The 26,777-nt window shown below is 60.0% G+C and overlaps 1 protein-coding gene across 6 annotated transcripts in view; it reads right to left on the bottom strand.

Annotated features, from left to right (window-relative positions):
- Nucleotides 1–396: 396 nt before the first annotated feature.
- BANP (BTG3 associated nuclear protein) overlaps nucleotides 397–26,777 on the bottom strand; it is a 116,931-nt gene continuing 90,550 nt past the window's right edge. For 5 of the 6 annotated variants that reach the window (XM_059153417.1, XM_059153412.1, XM_059153413.1 and 2 more), the window contains 2 exons: nucleotides 21,760–21,903; nucleotides 17,386–18,031 (listed from right to left, as the gene is read on the bottom strand). In XM_059153417.1, coding sequence (XP_059009400.1) covers nucleotides 17,960–18,031; nucleotides 21,760–21,903 — 216 coding nt within the window. In that variant the 3' untranslated portion in view covers nucleotides 17,386–17,959. Of the gene's footprint in view, nucleotides 780–17,385; nucleotides 18,032–21,759; nucleotides 21,904–26,777 lie in introns of those variants that run through there. The other variant, XM_059153414.1, reaches the window with a different exon arrangement.

The following is a 26,777-nucleotide window of genomic DNA, read 5'->3' on the forward strand; positions in this document are numbered from 1 at the left end:
AGAGTCCCCACAGCACGGCGGCTGACTTCCCCGACAGTCGGAGCGGGGACGAGCTGCAGGGCTTCTAGAATCTCCCATGGAGGAGGAGCCCCACACCGTCGCGGCCGCCGCATGACAGCGTGTGTGCAGGCCCAGCGGCTTTGGGGTGCGAGGGGCAGGCACAGCAGCAGCACCGACAGCACCTGGAGGCCGGCCCCGCCACGCGTCCTGATTCCCCAAAGTGTCCACGTCCCTCCCACTGCCCCCGCGAATGAGAAAGATGTTTTCGGACACGGAAGCGTGTCTCCCTGGTCTCTAACATCCCTCTGTGGGGGCTCCTCTGCCCACCAGGCCTCCCCTCACGAGCCACTGGGAGAAGCCGCCCTCCGAGCTCCCCCCACAAATCTCGCTCCGTCACTCAGCCCAGTAGTGTAGGTTTATTTTCCATACTGAGGCAGGCGACAGCACTGCTCAACTGTAAGTGGGACCCAGACCCCTTTTCTCCGGAAAGGGCTTGATGGGGGGCAGCCTCGCTTGCGACCGCGTGTGCGGCCGTGGGCTCGCGTCGGCCAGCTCTGCAGTCTCGTCTGGAGGTACGGTCAGGCCAGCAGGATCGGGGGGCTCTCGGCCACGGAGCTCAGCGCCTCTCCAAGCGGCCTCTCCACGGGGCTGCCCGAGCGTCCCGGCGGTGATGGGCATCCTTCACGGCGCACGACCCAAGGGACCAACACGAAGCTTGCTCAGCCTCAGCAGTCAGCGCCGCCAGCACCACCATATTCCACTGGCCACTTGAACTGGACCTGATGCAAGGTGGGAAGGTGACAAAACCAAGATGCATGGGTCAATGAGGTCATCGGAGAGGCTGCCCACCGCAGCACCGTCCTAAAGAGAGGCCCACAGGAAAGAGGTGCAGAAAAGAGCATCGAGAAGGTCAAGGGTCAGACCGAGGGACCTGAAAGTGACCAGGTTAGACCAGGCTGGTGAGCCGCAGGACAGCATCCGAGGTCAGCAGAGATGAGCTCACTGCCCTGCCCGAGGCGGGGACCGTTGCACACCTCCTCATCAGCTGAGGCGACGGACGGCGCCGACCGCCCCCTCCACTCACGCACCTGAAGACCGAAGCAGCAAGAGAAAGAGCAGCGAAGTGCCCCGGGGTGACACAGTTGTCATTAACTTTTAATCATGATCAGACATGACGAGGCCCCTTTAAAAAAAACCCACAGCTCGGGACACCCGGGTGGCTCAGTCGGTTGGGCGTCGGACTCTTGAGCCGAGCTCAGATCTGGATCTCAGGGCCGTGAGTTCAAGCCCGCACTGGTGTGGAGAAGACAGCTTTGCCGGTGATCGAACTCACACACTGCGCGTTTCACTGGATTTCAGTCCACCACCCCCGCCAGACGACACGGGGTCCTCTGGGCCCTTGAGAGGGTATTTTCAGGCCACAAAAGGAAATGCCAGTCGATGCGGCAGAAGCTATTAGCCCAGGAGGCACGAGGAACCACGGAGTTCGGGCTGAGGAAGGGCTGCGATGGGAAGAGACGTCTGGACACGTGAGGCTGAACCGCCTGTGCAGGGAGCCTGGAACGAATGGCGGCTGACGGCTGACAGCCTCAGCACCACAGGGAGAAGCCCCTTCCTGAACCCCAAGCCCCCTGCTTCACTGCCCAACGTGCCCCCACCATGCTCTCCAGTTCCAGGCCAGGGCACCAGCAGTCAGATACCCAAACTGTGGCCACACCTCCAGGAGGCAGGGGCAGGCTTGGCCTGGCTGGGGTGGGGGGGCAGCGCCCTGACAAAGGAAACGGGCCGCAGGTGGGCAGGCTTCCCTTCTGACGAACCACGGCCGGGTGGAGGAGACAGGGCGCCCCTCCAGCGGCAGAGGGAGAGCGGGCACGCAAGCCCTGGATGGCCGCCTGTTCAGACAGGACGTGCTTCCCTGCCTGCCTCTTCCCTTGCTCCACGGCAAGTCCAACGAGCAGAAAGCCCTGCTGGCCCAGGAGCAAGGGAATGGGATGGTGCCGTCTTGTGTAGTGGAGAGCTGGGGACTCCTCACAACTCCAGAAAGCCGGAAGTCCCAGCCAGCCCCGGACACAGTCTGGAGCGCTGTTTCCTCTGTGCCACGGCCCCGGAGCCAGATCCCAGCTGGTTTATTAAAAACACTTGCTCCTCTCATCTCCGCGCACTTGGGCCTGGAGAACCCCTGCCATTCCCCTTGGCCCCTGACCTCCAGCCAGGGATCTAGAAGTCTGCAGCAGACGCCCAAGTTGGGGTTCATGGACGCATCCTGGACACAGAGAGGGCTTTTCAGCCTTTCGCTCGTTACCACAATGACTCCTAGCATCCTTCCAGAGACCTGGTCAGAGAGCCTCCCCGATCAGTTCTGCCATCAGCCCAGACTCCCAAAGGGCTACGGAATCCTAGCCGGGATCAAGAGAGGGGTTCTGTGCATCGAAGAACTGAAAACGTAGCCCACTCGACAAGGGGAAGGGGAACTCGCGCCAGGGAAACTCAGCAGCAGATAACGTACATACGGGCGTGTGAGCAAGAGGGTGTGTCTGTGCAGACACACGCGTGCACACACACACGCACGCACACACACACCCTGGGAGCAGGGACACCCCAGGGCGAGGGTCCCGAACACCCCTAGCCTCCAGATCTTGGTTATTCTAAACACCATCTTCCACGAACAGTGAGCAGGACCCCGCAGAGACGGAAGATTTCCATCCAGCCAGGAAGCATCAGGTGCTTCTGGAAGGTTCCGACACACCGGTGGCAAGGAAGCCCACCAGGAGCCCAGGGGCTGTCAAAACTCTCGGGAGCCAGTTCATGGGGCTCGCTGAGCATGACAGGTCACACTGTTTAAAAAAAAAAAAAAAAAAAACTAGTTCCCGAGTCCAAACTCAGAAAGACGGATAAATAATGGAACTGTGAGGAAGTGTGAAGTGTTCATATAGTTGTAAAGTATTTTTCCACAAAATCCTTCTTATGATAGAGAAAAAAAGAGTAATTTGCTGCAGTGGGGAGCTGGCAAACACCACCCTGAACCGTCACTACTCCCAGGAGCAGGAATGGGACGAACCGAAGTCCGGCCCCCTCCCCCAGCGGCCAGCTCAGAGGCCTGGCCCCAGTTCCTGCTGCCCTGCCCCACGGGAGTCTCATCCCTGGGAGACACCAGACATCGCACAGGACAGACGAGCGCCGACGCCAAGAGGAGACGAGGAACTTGCTTGGACTAAAGTGAGCGGAGTGGGACAGACAGCCCGAGGCAGAGCACAAACGGACAGACCCTGTCTGCTCTCTGGCCCAGCGGGGACGGGGCTCCCACGGACTATCAGGGTGTTGCTTTGCACTCGGATAGCACAAGGTTTGAGTCTGCAGGAGCCGAGCCCACACACCCAGGTGCTGGGCAGGGCGGGGCAGGGCCAGTCCGACGCCACAGCCCTATCTGGCGCTGTGGGCACCCCCTCGCCTTGGTGCGGCCCTGCTGTGTCGTCCGTGTCAGGCCCACATGGCTTCCTCTGTCTCCCTGATCAGTGTCAACCCCTGCGTGAGGGGCAGACCTGTCCACCTCTGCAGCTCTTGCCGGACTGCCCCTCAGCTTCTCCTGATCCAAGCGGAACCCCCACTGTCCACCATGTACTCTGCTGCCCGGGGCCTCGGCCTGGAGGGGTGGTTGGGAAGGAGGAGCCCAGGGCATGGGCTCAAGCGAGGCCCCGAGGGACAGGCATGCCCCTGGCACCCTGAGCCTCCATGGGAAGTGCATGCAGACCCACTCTTCCAGTGGCCACCGCTGCAGACATCGAGGTGGGAGACCCCTTGGGCCAGGGCATCCCTTCTCCCACTGCCCGCGCCCAGTCCTGGCCAAGACGAGGGACGGATGCCGTGCAGATGGGAAGGCGGCTGCTCTGAGACCCCCGGCCTCACTAGAGGGATCTTCTCCCACTGCCTTCACCTCGCTCCTCACGCCGGGTCCTGGGTCCTGCCTCCACCCACTGGAAGCCCAGAGCACCCCCTTCCCCGGTTCTAACAACCAACAACATCTTCAGATGTTGCCCAACATCCCGCGGGGTCAGAATTTCCACGGGCTGAGAACCACGGGGTCCTCTCTGACCCACCTCTGTACCCACTTGAGCTGCCAGGCCCTGGTACTCCCAGCTTACTGGTGACCCGACGCCCCTGGTCTCACCACTGAGCGGGAGGCGGGAGGGCTGAGGCCGGCGCAGGAGCACTCGGGCCGTGCCTGGGGCCTCTGGAGGCCCGGTCCTGGCTAGAGAGAGAAGCACGAGAGTGAAGCAAATTCTGCCAAGGACACACGAGATCCATCTGCGAGGTCTGGGGCTGGCGGTCACGAAGAGCACCCGCAGGCTGTCCCCGTCGTCTGCAGGCAACACCCTCGGCCCTGAGATCATTCTCGAGAAGCCGGAGGTCAGAGACGCGGCGGAGGAGGGAGCTGCTTCGCCGTGATAAGCCGGGTCTGGCTCCAGGGGTTCTTGGAGCCGCCCCAAGCCCGCCAGCCAGCATGAGGTCCTCACTGAGGTATGCCTGGGCCTGGGATCCATGGGGAGGCCTGCCCCACACCCACTCGGCCTGGCCACCGGCCAGGGGCTCCTGCATGGTCACACCCGGAGGTCCCTGCAGGGGCTCCTGCATGGTCACACCCGGAGGTCCCTGCAGAGCCGGCAGCCGGGGTGAGGGCCCGGGGCCCACAGCTCCCCTCGTCCTGACAGCCGGGCTGCCCTGAGGAGGGCTAGGTGGGACATGGTCGAACAGAGTGACCTGGAGGGACGTTTAAACCAGATCAGGCCTGTGGGCAGGGGTCTGGAGAGGGTGTCCTGGGTCCCCTTCCCGTGACAGGCAGGGCCCAGAGGGCAGCAGGCTCCTGCCCAGGAGAGAGGCCGGTGTCTGTCCCCCACGAGGAAACACCCCCAGCTCTGGGGGTTTCAGCTCAGCCCAGGCTGTGCGCAGACCTTGGGATGGCTTATTAGGGACGTGTGGTAACTGTGAGGGTTCACGGGACAGGGCACAGGAAACGAGCTGAAAATCAGACCCACCGCCCACATTCTGGGCCTGCGACTAGAGCCCTTTCCGCTGGGTCCAAGAAATCTGGGAGCTGCGGACGAGGTGACGGGCAAACCCAGTTTGTGGGGCCTCTTCAAGAGGAGCGACCACCATGTCCGGGACCCTAGACCGGCCACGGTGATGAGTGCTCATCGCTCCCGCTCTGCCTGGCGGCTCGGTGCCGGCGGGGTCACCGTCTGTCCCTGGGGACCTGGGCCCTGGGGCAGCCAGAACCTCCCTGGGCCCTGAGTCCACACCCAGGACGGCAAGCAGCAGCGCGATTCCACTAGAAGAGACAGCAAGCCACACACGCCCCTTCCAGACCCAAACGCCGACCGTCGGCTGGACCCGTGGGCTTTGCCGCAGCACCAGCACCAGCAGCGGCAGGGTGGGGGCGTGCACTGACGGCGGCCACAGCCGATGCACTTAGGAAACCTCAAGAGGCCGACCTCATGGACGCTTACAGCCACAGGAGCAGGGCCACCAGGGGAGCACGGCCATGGGAGCACAGTCCTGGCGGAAGCAAGCCCACGGGGTGGCCACCAAGGACACAGTGAAGAAAGTTCCCTCCAGCTCCTTGTGCTGGACGTTTCGACCCTCTGCCCAGCACAGTCCGGAAAACGGAATCCAGACCAGGGTCACTCACCAGTGACTTCAAATGGATGTGCCTTGGGGACGTGGGGACAGGCCCTTCTGAAAGTGAGAATGTGGGGTGCAGGAGTGTCTGAGCCGAGCCCGCCCCGCCCGGGGTGGGCACCAGCCTCAGAAGTTCCCGGCATCGACGTGGAGGGGGTGGGGGAGGGAAAACGTGCTCAGGGAGGACCAAGCCGGCAGCGGTGCCACCGAGCTCCACGCCCTCCGGGCACGCGGAGACCAGACCGCGTGCAGACCACTCCGGGCGGCTGGGAGAGCAGGGACCCACTGGCGGGCTCCCACTGGGAGGGCGCGCAGAGCCGGCGGGAGGCCGAGATGCTGAGGTCGGCCTGAGCGGCCCACGGCTCCAGGCGCACGGAGAGACTAACACGGACCTGGCTCCCGGGGCCACAGACGGGCTTCCGGGAGACCACGCAGGCAGAGCCCTCTGCTCCGCGGCTTCGTCAACAGCGCAGACAACTCGGGGCAAAGCCTACACCCACGCGGTCCCCGAACACCCGTGGGTTTCTAGCTCTGCTCCGACCTGTACCTGGCTGGGACCTCCGCCCCGTGCTTCAGCCGCTGGGTCTGGAGCTCAGGAAAAGCCATTTGCCCCGGGCAGAAGAGACAGAGCGGGGTCACTGGAGCTCCACGCAAGGATCGTGGGAGATGAGCACAATGGAGCCTCAGGGTTGGGACCTGAATTCAAGGTCAAATGCAATCTCCTCAATCAGGAGGTGTGGATGGTCCCCAAGCGCAGGGCCAGCGAGGGCAGGGAGCGGGGAGCAGAACCCAGGGCCCCCAACAGGACCAGTGCTGGGATGGGGTGTGGGGGACAGGAAATATGCACCTGGCCTCTGACGTCTCCTGCCACCGCCTCCAGCCTGGGCCTCTCGCGCCACGTTAAGCAGGAAGCCATGCCCTGGGGGCCACCACCCAGCAGCAGACAGCACCGCGCACTCTGCCCGAAGGACAATGCGCCCTGAGCTCCGGTTCTCCAGGGCCACCGACAAGGCGGAGGCCACTCCTTACGCAGGGCTTGTCGCCCTCCCCTTCCAGGGTGCTGTGGCACAAGACCAGGACGGGGCTGTCCCCACTGCGCAGGCAAGCTTGGCCTTCTCTGAAGGTCCTCCTCCTCCTCGAGTAACACTGGCCTTAGTCGGCACTGGTGGCCAAGCTGTGAGCGTCCACAGTGGCTTTGCGGCTGGACTCTGATGGCCTCAGATAAAACCCACCGTCCGTCTGGCCACTGTGGGGGTGAGACGCAGGAAGGCCTGGCTCCATCCCAGGGACCAGAGCAGGAAATCGGCCGCAGCCCCAGGCCAGGCTGCCCTCCCCAGCTTGCTGGCAGCTGCCCCCCTCGCCCACACGAGGCCCACAGATCCCACGCACTCCTGTGTCCTCTGCCTCAGCCCATGAGCACCCAGAGCTCACCCCTGTCCACCTTCCCAGGGCCAGTCGGTGCGCGGGGAATGGGAGGGGGCCGGGTGGGCCGGGCTTACGAGGGTGCATGGTGGTTCCTTCACGGCAACGGCGGCAGAACCTCCCTCCTGACAGCTTCACAGATGACGTCAGGGAGCACCCCGAGGGGGTGAAGATGGGGAGATGCAGCAGGCCGGTGCCCACCAGCGGAAGAAAGGATGAAAGCACCAGGCAGAATGAAGCGTCCACCGGGGAGGGCGGGGTCTCCCAGGGAACGTGCCACCACCCAGCCGGGGGCCTGTCGCCCAGCTCACCAGGCACAGTCATGGGTGCAGGCAAAAATTCAAGTTTTCCAAGTTCAGGGTTTTGCCAAGGCAGTGATAGGAAGCGGATGCAGGCAGCAGGACAGGGTGCCCAGGGGAGCCAAGGTAAGGCCGGCTCGCAGAGTCCGGGCTGGGGGAGGTGGTCCCGAGGTGGGATGCACAGGTCCCCCCCGCCCCCCGGGGTCAAGATTTAAGTGGGGGGCCAGCGGTACAGGAGGACAGGCCGGGACCAATGGCACACTACCCCGCCGACGCGGGACAGGCCTCCCCTGAGAACACGGCGTGCGTCTTGAATTGGATTCGGAAGCCGGTATTTCAGACCCCGTAAGACACCGTGAGCCTAGACAGATGACGGCTGGCCAGCGTTTCGGTAAGTGCTTGCTGCCGGTCTACAGAAATGCAGCGTTTCGTGCGTCGACTTTGATACCCCAAACACTGCTGAGGTCTCTTAACGGCTCCAACAACTTATCCTTGGCAATTATTTTAGATCTTACCTTTGGAAATTATTTGGAACGTTCTAGAACACAGTTGCGTCATTGCGATGTGTCTCTCCCTACCCACTACCTGTCCCCAGGTGGTGATGGGAGCCCGGGCCGTCCTAGAGACGTGTGCAGCAGGCCGTGAGCCGTCTAGTGTCTGTGGAAGCCCCTGACCAAGTCACGAGGTTCCTTGTTTCCAGAATGTCTTCTCCTTTCCCAACATTCCGGAGGGACGGCGTTTCTCAGAGGCTGCTTCTGCCTCGGCTGAGATGCTGCTCTTTTCTCTTATTCTGAGGTCACACCAGGCTGCGCTCATGATCGAAACAGCCCTCAAGGTCCCCGCCCCAGCGAGGGGTCTGCGGGGCCCTCCCTCCTGAACACAGGGTGGCGGCTCGGCAGCAGGTGCTGGATCACGGCCATCCCAGGGGCCCCGCGGCCCCAACAGCACGCGTGCCTGGACCGCGGGCAGGGAGGCCTCCCCCCCACCCCCGGGAGCCCCGCACATCGCTGCCCGCTCACGTCGGCCCGCCCCCGCTGTCCGCCCCCCTCCCCTCCCTCTTCTGCACTGACCGGGGCTCTTCGGGTCGCAACCCCCCGCCCCACTGCTCGTTTGGATGCTCTACACAGTTTCCAGGCCTGCCGTGGATAAGGAAGCACAGCTTGCGAGACCCCAGCCCACACAGGGCAGAGTCTCCCACGCGCCGTGACCCCTCCTCCACGACACGCTCACCACGCGGCTGGACAGCCCGTTTCTGGGACCACCCAGCTATCCATGCGGCCCTCGCACTCAGGGTCCTCTGGCTGGGATCACTCAACTTTGCCCAGAGGACAGTCTTTGAAACTCCTTTCAGTGTGGGTCTGCTGGTCGCAAAATTCTGTCTTTTGTTTAAAGACAACCTTTTAGGAACTCCTGGGTGGCTTGGTCGCTGAAGTGTCTGCCTTCAGCTTAGGTCATAATCCTGGCGTCCTGGGACCGAGTCCCGCACTGGCCTCCCTGCCCGGCGAGGAGCCTGCGGCTTCCTCCCCTGCCCCCTCCACCTGGGGTCTCTCTCTCTCACTCATTAACAAATGAGTAAAATCTTAAAAATAAAAAAAGCACAACCTTTTAAATTGGAAGATGACAGAGAAAAGCACACAGCGCCGCACCCATGACGCCAGGCTCCGGGGTCACTAGGGCCTCTGCCCCCCGGGTGCTGCTAACACCGCCGGCCGTCCTGCGGGTCTCGGAATAGCATCAGTGGGGTCGCACGATGTCCTCCTTCCCACACCACACGCGTGGACCACTGGCCTCACTGCGGAGGCAGCCACTCCTTTGTTCCCGTGGCACAAGGCAGCCTGGTCTGTGAAGTCACCGTCCTGCCGGGGTGGCCGTCACACGGGCCGCTGGGGTGCATGTGCTGGCTTGGGTGAGGGGCCGCGCACGGACTCCACCCGCACACACAGCAGCTCCCACCCTGCACACCGAGCGTGCTGTAAAACTTCCCGGCCGCGGCATCTCGTGGCGGCGTGGATCTGCCCGGTGAGAGGAGCACTTGTCCAGATGTTCACGGGCCATCGTAGGTCTTCGCTGGTTGCGTGCCTGTCCGTGGGCTCCCAGGACCAGTGCTCGTTACTCGTTACGTGACTCGGCAGAAGGATGACATCCACATCCCTCGTTTCTAGATGATCAGAACAGCTTCCCTCCCCCACCCGTCTGGGCCATTTAAACATGATGCTGGGTGCTTACCTTACGGGAACTAGGGAGCCTCACCACCTCACTGATCCAGGGGACCTGTCCGCGGCCAAAAGGATGGCGAAGCCTACCCCGCTCTGCCCTCCTGCCCCTTTGTGAGCCAGAGCCTCCACTGCCGGGCGTCTCCTTCCACTCGTCCTTCCGTACCCAGCCGAGAAGCCTCTGGAACGCCGAGCTAACAGCGAGAACTCCTCCCGGGCATTTCGTGGTGTCTCCTGCACGTGCTGCCCCGCTGAGTTTGGGACACGTCGTGGACGGGGTTCACAGCTGCTCCCCTGGGCGTATCTAACTGACCCAGGACCACACAGACCACAGCGCCTTCTTCCCTGCGCCGCACCGTCCATGGCTCGACGAGACACCCCACACAAGCGGGTCCACCTGCAGGCGTCCTATCCTGAGGCCCTGCGTCCACAGTGTCCTCCAAAGTTGTTCAAGGTCTTCAAGACGGTCTCTGCTCTTCTTGGCCCTCTGCATTTCCGAACACGCTCCGGAACAAGCTTGTCGATTTCCACCAAAACTCCCTGCACGGATTTCAGCCGCACGCACGGGATCCCCCATCCAGTAAAGGACGGACCCTCCGAGGCTTCCGACCCGCCCATGTGCCGGACGCTCCATTCCTTGGGTGTTCGTCGACAGCACACAGTAGTTCTCGGTCCCAGGAACCGTCTGTTAATCGTTACGTAACTCTAGTGTCTGAAAGGCTGTGCTAATCCTTACTGATTTTTCCTGGTAACTAGAATCAGGTCTTGCACGGTGAGCATGTGACCAGCAACCTTGCAAACTCTACTCACTGCTCCTGAGAGCTTCTTGTGGATTTCTCTTGATTTTCTTCATGTGTAACCGTTTCTCTGCAAATAACGACAGTTTCCTTTCTGGATTTTCAAGGTGTACATCTTTCAATCTCCTTTTCTGGCCAGGCTCCGGCGTGAGGAGAGCGGACATGCCGAGACGGCCACAGGCCTGTCTCCACCTCACCTCAGGGACAGAGCGGCCGATGCCACCCCACGAGGCAGGGTGCTTGTCCGAGCTCTCGGCTGACTACGGAGGTTCCTTTCTGCCCCTAGTTTGCTAAAAGAGCTCCCTTACTCACGAAAGGGTGTTGAACTGTACAAATGACTTTTCTGTTTGCCAAGACCACACAGTTTATCTCTTCATGGATGTGAATTGTACGGCTTTTCGGACACACACGCCGGCACTCCTGAGCCCGACCCGACCTGCTCATCCTCTCTCGCCACTCAACATCACGAAGCCCGGCTCGTGCTTGGTTTCGGACTGTTCGGGATTTTCAAGGGAGCCTGCTCGGCAACGCTCTCTCTCCCTCTTTCCCTCCTTGCTTTCTCTGAAACACCCTTGTCAGGTCTGGGCGTCAAGGTCATGCTGCCTCATGAAACAAGACAGGTCAGGAGGCTTCCTCGTTGCCGCGGCCTCTCCGCGGAGGGTCTGCGACACGCTGCTCTTCCCCGAACATGCCTGAGCACTGAGCAGTGAAGTCGTCTGTGCCTGGAGTTCTCCTTGTGAGAGCGCTCTAAGTTCAGGGAGGCTTCGGGAAGATGGGAGCGAGCGAGAGCCGCGTCAGCAAGGCGGCGGCACAGCGGCTTCTGGCACTCGTCCCCTCCTGGAAAGTCCGTCTGAACGCCTATGCCACAGAAGGATGCCCTCCAACGGCTGAGGAGTGCAGGTGGGGATGCCAGCGCCCTGGTGGCGGAGAGCCAAGGAAAGACAGTTTTGCACCGAGACGGACACGTTCCCCATGGGCAGGGGTGGGGGGCTCAGGTAGGCGCCTTGAGTGGCCCAGAGACTCCAACGCTGGTCCGCAGGGAACGCAGGGTCCAGACTCAACCCTGCAGACCCGGGCACCAGGCCACCTGCCCAAGGACTCCAGCACACAGCCAGACGGCTCATCCAGGTTTCTGGATGGACAGACTGTGAAAGGCATCCCTGCCAGCGCCCGTCCATGCAGACTAGAGTCCAGACACCAACACAAGGCCATAAGGGTCACGGCAAATCATGGAGACATGACATCTCAAAAGAAAACCGACAGAACAACAACTGACCCTAAAAAAGGAAGGGCCATAGAGAGTCTGGAGAGAAGGCAGAATGACCTTCTCAAAGAAATTCAGTGGACAATATGAGAACAAACACAATTAAATGAAATTTGGGAAACAATACACAAACAACAGGATGAAGAAGTTCGCAAAGAGCGAGAACATTTTTCTAAAATCAGAAATCCTGACCTTGAAGAATACAGCTCTCGGCAGAGAGCTTCACGGATGGACGGGTCCGGCAGAAGGGCAGTGACGGCGCCAGGAGACACGTCCCCAGACTCACCCAGCACAGAGAACAAGGAAAGGGGAAGAGACCCCAACGGGAGCTCCAGGAGAACTTCCAGAGAAGCCATGAGCACATGGCTGGACTCCCAAGAGGAGAGAGGCAGACGGGTGCCAAGACCTGAGTTCAAGGAATACCAGTTCACAAAGCTCCACGACAGCCCCCCAGACCTCAACCCCAATTATCTTCTCCAGGACACATTATAATAAAACTCTAAAACCACAGGGAAGATAAGCTTTGCAAGCAGCCATGAGCCAACAACTCGTGTACCAGGGAACCTACACAGGCTCTAGGTGGAGTTCTCCGCAGAAGCGATGTGGGTTGGAGGCTAGAGGGGGGATACATGCAGAGCGCTGAAAGGAAAAAGCTGCCAACCGGAACGGCCAGCAGAGGTGTCCTCCAGAAACAAAGGACAGAAAGTCATTCCAGGATGAACTCAAGCAGAGGGAGGTCATTACCATGAGCCTGCCTTAGGACAGGTGTTGAAAAGACTTCTGCAGGCGGAGATAGGCAGACGCTAATGAGTAACACAAGACAGAAATACAGGACACACGGAGGCAGGTGAGGGCACGAACTCAGAACACCCCGCCACATGTGCAGACGTGCTCATCACTGACTCGAGCACAAAAGGTAAAGGAGAGAAACATTAAAAATAACTGTTGGGGGACGCCTGGGGGGCTCAGTGGGTTAAGCCGCTGCCTTTGGCTCGGGTCATGATCTCAGGGTCCTGGGATCGAGCCCCACATCGGGGTCTGTGCTCAGCAGGGAGCCTGCTTCCTCCTCTCTCTGTCCACTTGTAATCTCTGTCTGTCAAATAAATACATAAATAAATCTTAAAAAAAATAAAAATAAAAAAAAATAAAACTGTCGGGGGAGTGCCACCCAGCTGGCTCAGTTTGAAGAGCACGGGACTCCTGCTCTCAGGGTAGATGAGTTCAAGCCTCATGCTGGGTGTAGTTTACTTCAAAAAGAAAAAACTTAAAAAATAATAATAACAATTCGTCAACAAATGCACAATGTAAAAAGATATAAAATGTGACATCAAAAGCATAAAATGAGGCACGGGTAAAGAGTAGTTTTTCATGTGACTGATGTTGTTACCAACTTTAAAGAGACGTTAAGTTAGCTTCATGGGAACAGCAAAGCAAAACCTTACAAAGGAAATGGCACCAAAGAGCATCACCTCAGACAACCATCATTGGAGAGAGGGAAGAGCACAGGAACAAGAGAACTACAAGACAGGAAGGAAACAATCAAGAAAAGCATTAGTGGGACGCCTGGGTAGCTCAGTTGGTTAAGCAGCTGCCTTCGGCTCAGGTCATGATCACAGTGTCCTGGGATCGAGTCCCACATCAGGATCCTTGCTCAGCAGGGAGCCTGCTTCTCCCTCTGCCTGCTATTTGTGCTCGCTCTCTCCCCCTCTCTCTCTGATAAATAAATAAAATCTTAAAAAAAATAAAATAAAAAAAAAAGAAAAGCATTAGTAATTCTCCTAATTACTTTAAATATAAATGGATTAAATTATCCAATCAAAAGGCACAGAGGAGTTGAATGGATCAAAACCAAGACTCAACCACAAGCTGTCTAGAAAGAGACCCCCTTTCAGTTTTAAGGACACACGGAGACTCCAAGTGAATGGGTAGAAAAGATATTCCAGGCCAGTGGAAAACCAAACCCAACAGGGGCTGCTACACTTACATTAAAAAATAGATCTTCAGTTAAAAACTGTAATGAGACAAAAAAGGCCAGCATATGATGATAAAGGGGTTAATTCACCCGTACACTGAAGGGATGCGGCAACAACAAATGCATATATACTGTGGGGGTGCTGTTTTTCTGGAAAGATAAGCAAAATTGACAAATCTTTAGCCAGACTGAGGAGAGACACAAATATAATGGGAAATGAAAGAGGAGACATTACCACAGAGATGCAGAAGGATCCTATACTGTAAGCATTTATGTGCCAACCAACTAGACAACCTAGAAGGAACAAGTTCCTAGAAAATACAAGCTACCCCATGAAATCATGAAGAAATAAAATGTGAACAGACCAGTAACAAGGACATTAAACAGTCATCAGAACCTCCAACGCAGAGAAGCCCAAGCCAGATGGCTTCACTGATGAATTCTTCCAAACACTTGAAGAAGAATTAATGCCAATCCTTCTCAAGCTCTTCCAAAAAACTTGAGAGGACACAGTATTACCCTGATATGAAAGCCAGATGAAGACACCACCAGAGAGGAAAACTGCAAGCTGATATCCCAGATGACTGTAGATGTGAAAATTCTCGACAAAAGACCAGCAAACCATACACCGTGATCAAGTGTGAGGACACGAGGGACGTGGAGATATCCAACACACACAGATCAATAAGCATGATCGACCGTGTTAATAAAATGTAGAATAAAAACCATAGGATCATCTCTATAGGCGCCAAAAGAGCATCTGGCAAAACACAACGTCCTCTCATGATAAAAAGTCTCAACAAATAGGGTACAGAAGGGACCTACTTCAGTTTACTAAAGGCTGTATGTGAGAAGCCCATAGCTAATATCACCTCAACAGTGAAAGGGTAAAAGCTTATTCTCTAAAATCAGGAACAAGACAAAGATGCCCACCCTTCTTTTTTCCAGTTTTACTGAAAAATAACCAATATACATCCTGCATCAGGCAGAGAGCATGAGGGCTTGGTTTACATGGATTGTGGAAGAATTACCTCCGCAGGTTCAGCAAACACCCACCTTCTTATGTAAATATAAGAAAATGAAAGGGCAGAAGGGAAAAGGGGCGGACTTTCTTCTTGGGATGAGAGCTCTGAGGATTACGCGGTTTCCTATCCTGGGTGTCATACGGCAGAAATCAAATCGAAACCACAAACAAAGGCCCCTGGGTGGCTCAGCCGGTTAAGCGTCTGGCTCTTGGTTTGAGGATGTGGGAAAAAAGTTGTGCACTGCTGCGGGGATTCCAGCCTGGGGCAGCCACCAAGGAAAACAATATGGAGGATCCTCAAAAAATTAAAAATTAAACTATCAAAAGACCCACAAGTCCCACTTCTGGGACTACATCCGAAGGAAACAGGTATTTTCCAAGCACAACGTCCGACATATTCCACGAGTTTTGATACGTTAATCAGTCACATTTAACTGGTAATTAAAGCCACCTTTCCATTCTGGTATTTTACTTGACCCATGGGCTATTTTAAAAGGACACTACCTCACCGGCAAACATTTGCAAACGCACTCATTTTTTCTCATTAGCTTCTAACTTCGTCCCACTTGGTCCAAGAGTGCGGTCTGCAGGTATCGGTCCTCTGGATGTGTGTGGGGGCCTTCTTTACATTCAGGCACGAGGCCAACCTTGAAAATGTTCCGGAGAGCACATGGCAAGACTTTCCTCCGTGGCTGCTGGATGTGGCCTTCTGCACGCCAGCGAGACCCCGCTCCTTGGTCACACATCCGCCACCTTAACCGTTTCCACATACTGCATTTCTTAAACACTTGTCAAGGGTAGTAAACCCCCAGGTCTGGACATGGGACAGTATCTCAATCTCTTTTCTCCAGGGCAATCAAAAGGGGCTTTGAAACAATTTAGCTCCTTCCTGCCGGTCTGAACAAAGTCATTTTTTCCAGCATCTTCCTAGTGTATTATCATATTTGAAAATATTATACTTGAAAATTTCAACATGGACAGTTTTAAATCCAGCCCTTAGACATACTTGTTTTATTTCATTTGTTCGCCCATTCTTCTTCCTTTTAAAACCTCTTCCTGGGTCCGAACTCCTGTTCCTGAATTAAATTCCTTGCAACTTCCTTTGCAGGAGGAATCATCTGCAGGTAACACCCCTGTTTTGTCCGTGAACTATTTTTGAAGTGTCATCCTTTATTTTTAGTAACATCAAGTCACAAGCTGAAAAACTCACCCTCCTAAGAAGTATCGACTTCAGCGACTTTCAGTGTGTTTACAGAGCTGGGCCAATGACACCATTTAATTCCAGAACATTCTGGCCTCCTCACATGAAAGCCTGCCCCATGGGCTGTCGCTCTCCACTTCTCTTCGCTTCTTCTGGGGACTGGCCTGTTCCGAGCACTTCCTAGAAACGGGACTGTAGGATATACAGCCCCTCTCGGTCGGCCCGACACCGGTGTTGGAACTTCACGCCTTTGCGTGGCTGAGTAATACTCCACGAGCAGATGGCAGGATCCCATCAGGCTCACCGTGCGTCTGTGGACAGGCCGGGCTGCTTCCACTTCGGAGCCAATACAAATAACGCCACAGTGCCCGCTTGTGTACAAGTTTGTGCGGACACATGCTTTGTGTCCTCGCGTGTAGAGCTACACCCAGGACAGAAATGCTGGGTCGGACTGGAAGGGTCCTAGATATTCCCAACAACACCCAGTTCTCCTCAGCATTCAAGCAGGAGCGGCCACGGTGCTGGTCTCGGAGCCTCGATGGCACAGGCCGACGTGCCCAACGTCGGAGGTCGCGGAGAAGTTGGCCGTGCTCTGCCCTGGTCCCTCCCCCGCACGGGGGCTTGTCCGTGCTCTCCACCCGCTGCTTTCAGAATTAGCCTTGAACGCTGCGTGGGGGCTCGGGCATGATTTCACTTCTCCTTCTGCCCAGGATCTGTTCTGTTCCTGGCGTCCCTTAAACGTGATCTTCCTTTTCTTCTCTCTCTCCGGGATTCCAGACATTTCCGTCTACGGGAGAACGGACCCACCCCTTGGCGGTAGTGGGAGGCAGGGGAGGCAGAGGTGCCGTCCCACTCCCGGGAGCTGCTGCCCCCGCCCGCCGTCCCCCCTCAGCGTGCCCGCCCCCGTGTCAACCACGCAGCCCGCGGACCCCTACGGCACAGCCTGGGAGAGCCGCAATGATTTGGGACGGCAGCTTCGAACCCTTTCCAGAAAAAGCACTGAGCGGCCATGGTCTGAGTCGGTGAATGCGGTTTTGTGGTGGAGGAGGGAGGCCCAGACCCCACAAGGCAAGTGCCGGACGGAGCAGACAGGAAGAGCAGGCACTGCTGGGTGCGTCTCGCCAACCACCTCCAGGACGTCAGTGTGGAACCCCCTCTCGGTTTACAATTTTATAGGAGACGCCGTACTTCTTTGGATGTGACTTGCCCTGGGGAACACCCCCAAGCTGGGACTATAGAGCCGGGAAAGGCCCGTGTGACTCGGGGTCTGCCTGTGGGGCTCCTGCAACACCGTGACAGGCCTGAGTCCGAGGGGGCATGCCGTGGTACGGCACTCGGCGACCGGGGAGCCACTCCCAGGGCCTGTTCTGTGGGACCGGGAGAAACAGCCACAGCCTTCCTTTGGACCCCACAACTCCCGTCTAGCTGAGAGGGCCCACGGCGGGACTCCCACGCAGCCACCAGGAAGGAGGCCGGGCTCCGGGCGAAGCAGCTCTTCACGCAAAAAGACACAAAGCTGCTGTGGTCATAAATACATTTTATTTCATTAGAAATGCATAATTAACAGTGTTGAGAGCATTTCCCTCTAGAAAAGTAGGTAAGCAATATTTTCATCAAAATCGTTAGTTGTCTTTTGCAAATACCTATTTTCATTACACGGAACAGAGCACACAGCAAAAGGCTTCTGCTACTCCACTTTTTTTTTTTTCAATTTTCTCTTTTGTTATAAACACCATAGCAAATTAAAAAAAGCTGTTTGAACAGAGAAAAATATCGTAGTTCTTGACTTTCCGCACGTACTTAACGCAGTCCACGCTGTGCCTCCCCACTCTCTCTCTGGACACCAACAGTGGGACTCAAAGGGAAGGGTCTTCCGGCAGGGGCGGCGGCTGTTACCGGCACCCTGTGTTGACCGGGACACCCCCTGTCCGCGCAGGTGAGGCTTTCCGACGCACTCGAACGGAACACGTGCAGTCCCCTCCGTGCAAAGCCGTGGGGCCGGGGCGCGCGGGACGGGGCGGGAGGCTGGAGCCGGCGCAGAGCACGGCCGCGGCTCCATCTTAGGTCCTGTGGTGGGTGGGCGGCCTGTCCCGCCTACTGGATCTGGATGGCTCCGTGCTCGAGCTGCATTTCAGGCTGCAGGCCGGGCTGCAGGGTCTCGGCCGTCTGCAAGAGGAGAGAGGAGGCTTTCTATGCAAGTACCCGGCGCGCGAGGCCAGGCTCCTCGCCGGTCACAGAGCACCAGTGGCTTTCGGGCTTGGAAGACACACACACAGCAGAGCCGAAGGAGCCAACGTCCCTCTTTTCAGAGCCTTCTGTTTGCCATGCCCCCCACCGACCCTGCCGCACACGCTCTGTGGCTCGCTGGGCCTGTTTCCCAGTCCCACCCTGCCCATCACTGGGGACTATCTTCCGGGCGCTTAAACCGTCCTGTCCCTAGAACTTCGGTCACCAATCTGCCTTCTTACAAAAACTGTTCCACTGTCCCCCCAAAAACCCTTTTAGGGGCAGTTACCCTGTCTTCCCTAATGAAAGAAGTTCTAACCAAGGAGCTCCAGGTGTTGATTCCAGCGTGTACTCAGAGGCCGGAGAGAAGGAGCCAACGGCCAGGAAGAACAAGCAGCAACATCAGCCCACGGACCAGAATGAGCCCCAAACAGAGATCAGCAGGCGGTTGTCCTTCAGCGCCCCCAAGCTGCCCATCAAAGACAAGGTCACGAAGATGGGACCCTCAGAGAGGGGCGTCCGGCTGCCCCAAAGGAGCCGTGGTGAGAGAGGTCGGGCAGGAGGCAGTGAAGGCGGTAGAGGCCAAGGCTGGGGACACGGGCAGGCAGGAGCCCCGAGGCGTGCGGCTGGGGCTGCGGCTCCCACTATCCTAGAGGCCGTGCTGCTGGGACTTGGGCGGCAGAGGACACCGCACGCAGGGCTTCCTGAGCAGAGCGAGAGGCCCTGTGGTGACACCCTGAGCAGGGGCATCGCCCGCAACGCCTGCCGAGCCCGGGACGGCAGCCCAGGCAGGGGTAAGGAGGGAGGCAGAGCCGGGATGACCCGGGAGGCCCCCGCACGCATCCGGGCGAGGGAAAGCAGATCCAGGCAGGTGGCAGCCGCAGGCGGAGGGAGCAGGGGGCTGCAGGAGGGTACAGAGGCCCCCGGGACGCAGAGTGACTCCCCTTCATCCCCTGGAAAGGCAGCTTCAGACTCGGGCCCACAGAAGGTGGATCTCAGATGAGGGGACACCTACTTGGGGACTTGGGGGAACCCCAGCCCTGATGAGGACCCCCTCCCTTCTCTTTTGTCCTCAAAATGCAGCAGCCAGACCTGTGTCTCGGGCAGGAAATGGAGAGAAAGGACTCCGACCAGATGACACAGAAAGTTCCAGATGTTGGAGGGAACCAAAGACAGCCGGCAGCCCCGGGCAGCCCTGGAGTTCAACTCGGGCATCTGCTTGCGCAGGGGGTGCCAGGGGCAGGGCCCATCACATGGGCCAGCTCCCTGGGGTCCTGCCCAGGAAAAGCCAGACCCTTCCTCCAGCCCCATGGCGGCTCCTGGGTTATTCTCCTCAGCTGCACGCCGCCTTCTCCAGGAAGAAGGTCACGTCCCTGAGCCTGTCCTGCGGCAGACTCGACGTACATGCACCAAGAGCAGAGCCTTCATGCTGACAGTCAGGGACCCCTTCCCTCTGCAGACACAGGCCCGTCTACGGGAGGCGCCGGGGGGGCCACAAGAGCGCGAGCCCCCAAGGATGAGATGGGAAGAACAGGCCCCAGGGCCACCCCGTTCCTGGATCACCTGCTGACGGACCGAGTCCAAGCCGCATGCGGTCTGTGACAGGGACAACACCCCCGTGGGCGCACAGCTCACTCCCTGGCCTGTTCCTACACAGACTCACTAAGTCGGTCCCCAGAACGCTCCAGGCAGGAATCGAGACAGAGAACAGAGACAGGAAGCCAAGGAGGCCACGAGCTGAACGGACACAGCCTTCCTCAATCCTGCAACCTGCAGCAGGACCACGGACGCACGGTCCAGGAAGGCGGCCGGCCGCACCACACCCCAGGTCTGAAGAAACTGGGGACCCTCCCATGCCTGCTGGGCGGCGGGGAAAGAAAGTGCCCGAGTGCAGGGCCCACCTAGAACCATGCGGGCACCAGACGCAAACCACCTGGTGTGGGCAGAAGGAGGCCTGCGGGGGCTCTGGCTTCCAGGACACACTCGTCCTTAGACCAGAGAGAGGTCCAACTCGTCCCCCAACACTGCTGGCTCCGGGTCTTACTCAACCCCTCTCGGCTCAGGCCACGGTGGAGTGGGCCTCTGTGGTCACCACCACACAAAAGCCACATAGAAGGTCCCAGGCTACCGCAACCACTCACATGGGAGGGGTTGAAGTCGAAGGGAAGAGAAAAGCGGCACTCCTCCAGGAAACACGCTTGCCCACTGGGGCATCGCCACCAATTGGGAGATGAAGAATTTAAGCCCGCAGGGGAGCGCTGAGCTCGGCCAGCGGGCTCCTGGGTCCCGGGTCCCCAGCGGCCGCACCGACTCCCGTCCTCGGCAGCCCCTCCGCAGCGAGCGAGGGGAAGGAGAAGACCCCTCCTCCCGAGGGCCGGGAGCACACGACACCCAGCCCGGTCCCGAGCAGAGACCCAGGGAGCACGGAGATCTGGGGCTTCCGTGCTGAGCAGCAGGAGCTGGGGCATCGCGACACACGGGCTCCCTGGTAGCGGAGGCGGGGGGGACGGAGGACGGCCGGGCATGCGAGGAAGCAGCAGGAGCCGGCCAGCTGCGGTCGGAGCAGCCGCGAGCCCCAGCGTCAGCACGTCCCTCTGCCCGGCCTGAGCGGGAAGGCCGGCGACTTCAAGCACCCCAGGAGCTCCAAGGACACAGGGAAAGAGCACACCTGCCGCTCCCACCACCCACAGCCTGCGCTCTGTGCCAGCACGGACCCCCACACTCTCGGGACCCCCGTCATTACTGTCAGACACAGGCCCCGCTGTTCAACCAGCCCACGACACCAAAACCACCGTGTCCCCTAATGGGAGCTTCCACCTGGCTCCCTGCACTAGCAGGGGGCCCCCGAGGACCCAGAGGGGAGGCCACACGGCTCGCTGGGTCAGGGCACTTGGTGAGGGGCCGCTCCACAAATGCATCATCGACCCGAAGCAGCAGCCGCCACATCGGGCACCGCGAGCACGCGTTCTCCCACGCTCGGGAGACAGCACGGAGGACAGGCAGGGGACGGGCCCCACCACCCAGCCAACCAGACGACATGCGCGGTGGCGGTGGGGCGCGGCTGGGGCTTCCCTCCCCACTGCCCCGCGCACGAGCTGTGCCCAGCAAGGCCCTCAGGCTGCCTCATGGGCGGTGCGCTGCAGGAGGTTGCGACCCAGGACCAGCGGGGCCCCAGGGACGTGCCACAGCTGCCCCAGGCCATAGTGCGTCCCCAGCAGAGAGGAGCCCGCTGTGGCAAGGACCCACACCCCAGCCCTGGAGAAAGGGTCCAGGCCAACGGCTGGAGCTACACTGTCTGTGGACATGCTGACCCCCGGGCTGGGCCCTGCGGCTGTCAGAGGGGCAGTGGGGTCTCAGGTCAACGGACCCTCTCGCTCCGCAGTGCCCAGACACAACTCAATTCCTGCCTCTGAGTTTACAGAGAAGACGCGACACGGGTTGTGTCGGAACTGGCTTCCTACTGGCACCCGGGCGGGGACTGGGCTCCTCAGCTCCACATCGTCAGGCATCCCAAGAAACCAGGGCCTCCAAACACAGCATGTGCCCTTCAACGACCCGTCACCCTCCTTACGGGACAGCGGCAGCAGAAGCCCCGAGCTGCGCCCCCGCCAGCAGGAGCCCCGGGACCCGTCCGCAGACAGGCGTCGGCCTCTAGCAAGTGCACCCACCTGGGCCGCAGCGGCGTGCTCAGTCACCGGAGCCAGCTGCACGTACTGGACCTGGATGTCACTGCCCTGGAGGGGCGAGCCGTCCACGCCTGCAGCAGCGGGGTCGGAAGAGGCCACGGCGATCAGCTGGGCGCCCTGCAGCACCTGCGGAGACATAGCAGACATGGTCAGCAAAACAGCACGGTCAGCACGGACCGCCGCGCCTGGCCGGCGGCAACCGCCACTCCCATGGCCACACGAACCCAGGGAGGTGGCCCACAGTCCCCGTCCACACCACGGGGCCCACCAGGCGAACGCACACAGCGTGACCGAACTGCTCTGCTTCGCTCCCAGGTGACGGCCCTCGCACAGCCACGTGCCGTGCAGAACGCTGGGTCTGCCAGCCGACTAGAGAAAGACCAACCAGCTCCGGTTTTAAAGAGTAAAGCTGGGGGACGCGGCCGAGGGGAGCCTGAGAAGGCTGGCAAGGAGACGGCGGGTGCCTCCATGGGGAGGCCGAAGAACCGAAGACCTTCCAGAAATCACCGTCACCTGAAGTTCGCGGGAGGCCACCCCCCGAGCGCTTGAGAGCCCAGAGACGAAGCCCTCTGAGCGCAGACACACGCGGTCACAGAGGGAAGCAGCAACAGGCACGAATCAGGGACCTCCGGCTCCAGGTGCCACAGGTCACAGCTCAGCGTGAGGGGCTGCCGGCGGGAAGAGAGCAAGGGGGAGCCCCCAGGGCACAGGACACACCGAGAGGAGGGGGCAGATGAGGACCCCGGGGACAGGCTCTGGATGACCTCCCGACTCCTGAGCACCCCAACACCCGGGCTCCCTCGCACCCAGCCCTCCTGGTGCTCCAACAGCTGGGCACGGAGGGGGGCATCTGCAGCCCCGCGGGCCAGATGGGGAGTGGGGGTGAGAGCCTCCAAGGCTCCATATTCATCAGGAGTTGCCGAACCGTGCGGGTTTATACCTGGGGTGTGTCCCTCCCCTTTCAAATTCTACGATCATGGGGCCGCCCTCTAGATCCCTGCGAGTAGCGCACAGCAGCAACGCCCACGCCTCCTGACCAGCCCGACTGCCACCCACAGCAATGGTCAGGGCCGAGGACGAGGCGCGGGTCTCAGAGCGGGGGCTGGCCGCTCCGGGAAAGGCGGGCTCCGGTACGGATCAACGACCGTCTGCACAAAAATGCAGTCTGTGGTTCTGAAACAGCTTTGGAGCTTCTGATGAACGAACGTTCTATTTCTTTGACAACCACCCATCAGTAGAGAAAAACAAACGGTGGATTCAATTATTAAAACAGAAGCTAGAAAGTTCTTAATTCCTTTCTCTTCTGTGTCTTCAGAAACCACTCACGCGGTCTCGTGTCCTGATAGCGGCTGGCTGCGCTGGGAAGGCGGAGGCCCGGACAGGCACAAGGACACTCCAGGCCCTGTGGGTAAGTCCCCAGCAGGCACCTTGCAGTTGGGACTAAGGTGAGGCTATCACCACACGGAGTGACCTCGGGCAGGGGCCCAGCGTCCCACGGCACCTTGAGAAGCAGAGACACAACGTGAAGGGAGCCCTCTGGTCAGCTGTGGCTTGGAGGAGGGGAGGAGGGGAGACGGGCCAGGAGCCACAGGTGGGGCAGGTCTGGAGGCTGGGGAAGCCGGGAGGCGACCCTGCCCTGGAGTGTGCCGGAGGAGCGGCCCAGGGACAGCCTGGTATCAGCCCTATGACGCCCACGCTGGACACAGACCTTCACACTTCAGAGCCTGAAGTGTGTGACTGCCCGCCGCCGTGGCCACAGGATCGGCACACAGCACGCCGGCCTTCCTGGGCTGCATCCTTCCAAGGAGCCGGCTTCTCACTCCCCGAGGGCTGACCCAACCCTGGCTCCTTTTCCATTATCAGCTCCTTGCGTCACTGGGTGCTCGACACAGAGCTTTAGAAGAACTGCCGACACCCCAAGTCTCCTGCATTAGTCCCCGGACCCCCCAGACCTCTCACGGTCACACGATAACCCCCAGCGCTGCTCACAGGAAAGCCCCCGGCCCCCATGTGTCCCGTGGGATGACAGCCCTGGGCAGGGGCCACTCCTCCAGCAGGAGAGCCTGCCGTCAACCTGGCGGAATCAAGCACACGGCGCTCCCACTGGGCGCAGCTCAGCCCAGGCAGCGAGGAAAGATCCGGACGGGGAAGCCAGGGAAGGGGCCTGGAACAGCCCAGCGGTGCCCGTGGCTGTGCTCACTTAGCACGCCGTGGCTCGGTCCTGCACTGAGTGAAGAAACCGTGCACCGTCTGTGAACACGGGTACCACGGCATTAGGTAACGTCACGGTTCTGTCACCACCGCGTGCCGCAGAAGGCCCCCAACGCACTGACGGTCACGCCATCAACTACTGTTAACGAAAGCCACACCATCGCAGAACCTTTTCCCCAGAAGCCTCTGCCTTCGTCTGGTGCTGGCGGTGAGCCACGACCACCCGGGACCTGGGCTTGTTAGGGCTCCCCGAGAGTGAGCTGCTTCCTGTCGGCACCCCCGGAAGGGGACACGGCCCGCGGGCCGCACCGCTGACAGCGTCGAGAACGAGAACATCAGAGTTCAGAATCTCAACGAGCCGGGCGAGGACAACGAAGCCCAGCACTTCCCCGGCCCGGCTGCCGGGGACACAGAAACCGGAAAACACCCGAGCTCTCACCCCAAACACCACACTTCCTCAGTGTGTCTGCACTTTTGCTTTTGGCAACTGACTCGAGAACAAGTCAGAAAGTCAACCCGGGCGCGGCGCTGGTAGGAAAGGCCTTCCAGGCCTCGGTCAGCGCTCCTGCCCTTCCTCACACCCCCGACCCCGTGGAGGAAACCCTCCCACGGCGGCCTCCACAGGAGGAGCTGGGAGTGCGACCAGATCAGGGCACTGGTCCTCCAGTGGGGACAGCGACAGCCCCGCAGGGAGACAAGCTTCTCGATGGGAAGGATGGCTTCCCCTACGGTGGACAGAAAGCTCGTCCCGAGTGGAGTCAAGCCGAGGGCAGCGGCAGCCTCGGGAGCCCAGCCGGCTGACGGGAAAGCTCAGCAGCGGACACACGGGTCTCAGGGCACCTCCCAGGCCCGCCTCACCCTGGGGAAGGCATTGCCACCAACTCTCTCCCGGCCTGGCCTGACCTGCAGGCTTCAGCCCACGGCTGCCCTCAGTCCCGCAAGGGGCACTTCCCGCCCCGCAGGCGGACCCCGAGCACCCACAGCAGAGGCGGCACGCCCGGGCCCCAGCGCCCGCACACAAAGCCGTTGGGACGCTTTTCAGGCCGTCCTCTGAATCCGGGAGAAGCTCTCCGAAGGTGACACTCGCACTCTGCTAGAGGACAGCTGCGGAGGAAGGAACACAAGCAGGAGGGGCCGGCCGGCCGGACAGCTCTGCCAGCAGGGCTTCACAAGGGAGGCGGGATGCTCGTCGGGAGGCAGGCCTTACCCATCACAGCACAGCCCAGGAGGCGGGGGTGCGGGTGAGGACGTGGGCAGGGACACCGCCTCCCCCCCGTCCAGGAAACCACAAGGACACCAAGCACCCGGCAGAGGAGGACTCTGGGGCTCGTGGCCCCGCTGTCTCTGTGCCGGACCCACCCAGTCCGTGCTCAACCCCTGGAAGGGACGACCGGCGAAGGAGGTGTTCTAGGAGGAGAGACAGGACGGCAGCCGCACTGCGGATCCTGGGTTTCTCTGCGATCGGTGCGCACTTGCTAGGAGCCAGTGGTGAGGACCCTGCGCCGCTGTGTTCAGGAGAAACTCTGACGTAAGCTGGTGCGCTGAGGCACCCCCGCGAGGCGAGCAGGAACCCCCACCGTCAAGCCTGTGGGGCAGCTTCCATCTCACCGTCACCCTCGGACAATGAGACAACGGACCACAGCCCCAGGGCAGGGCTTGGGGCGGGAGGCCACGGAGGGCCGCAATCATGGCCGAGAAAGGACGAGTGGCCAGTGCACGGACACTGTGAGTGACCAGGGTGGACAGGGAGGCACAGACATGCGGGCTGAGAGGCGAGAGCACCCAGCAGCTGTGGCCCCACGGGTCAGAGCGGCACCCGGAGCAACCCGCAGGAAGAACAGGACCTGTCCCCGCTCTGCTTAGAGGGCAGAGGCCGGCACGTCGGCCCGCCCCTGCTCTAGAGGCCGCAGAGGCGTGGGTGAGGAGCTTCCAGCTCCCTCCCCCTCGCCGCAGGTCTGCAGCCTCTTCCCAAGGCTCTGGAACACAGAAGACCTCACAGGGACGCGGCGGGCTCCAGGCCAGCCGCCAGCAGCACGGCCTCCCGAAGCCGCCGGCCTGCGCTGACCTGGACATGCGCCACCCACCCCCCCTCCAGACTCAGAGGCGGCACGAGAGACACCTGCCGGGTCCCCATCCCCAGCTCAGAGGGCTCGGCGCACCGGAAGCGGAGCCTACCCAGGGGGATCCTGCTCGCGTCCGGTTTTCCCCGACACACCCCCCATCTTGAAACGATCTAATACCTCTGTGAGATAACGCAAAACTGGTATAACCCCAAATAAGCACAGGCAGTCTAAGGGCTTCTCAGCAGGGTTTGGGTTCAGAACCCAGACTCCAGCCCGGAGTCTCCTCAGCTGAGAACCACACACACGACCGCCGGCCCGGCCCCTCCTGTGGCCGGAGGACTCGCGCTCCACACGGTGTAGTCACGTGCGTGGCCAGAAACAGAGGCTGCTCCTACAGCTGCGCAGCAACCGCCGAACATGGACCATGGTTCTTAAGCCGCAAAACCCTCTGACAGGAACGCTCCTGGGCTCGCTCGGTGCCACTGTGAGCGCCTTCCTGAGCCCAGGTGCCGTGAGAACCCGGTCCCAAACCAGCAAAGAAGGCATCCGGGCAGACGCAGAAGCCACCGCTCCAGGGCCGCACGTCAGCAGCGCGGGGACAACGCCCGCGAGCCACCGCCAGATCCCGCCCCCGCAAACACGCCGAGCGGCCCGCAGCGATGAGCGTGGTTCCTGCCGTGGCCTCCGGAGCCCGCTCCAGCATGGAGCGCAGCGCGGCTCAAACGC

The sequence above is a fragment of the Mustela lutreola genome, chromosome 16, assembly GCF_030435805.1.
Source record: "Mustela lutreola isolate mMusLut2 chromosome 16, mMusLut2.pri, whole genome shotgun sequence".
Taxonomy (NCBI): domain Eukaryota; kingdom Metazoa; phylum Chordata; class Mammalia; order Carnivora; family Mustelidae; genus Mustela; species Mustela lutreola.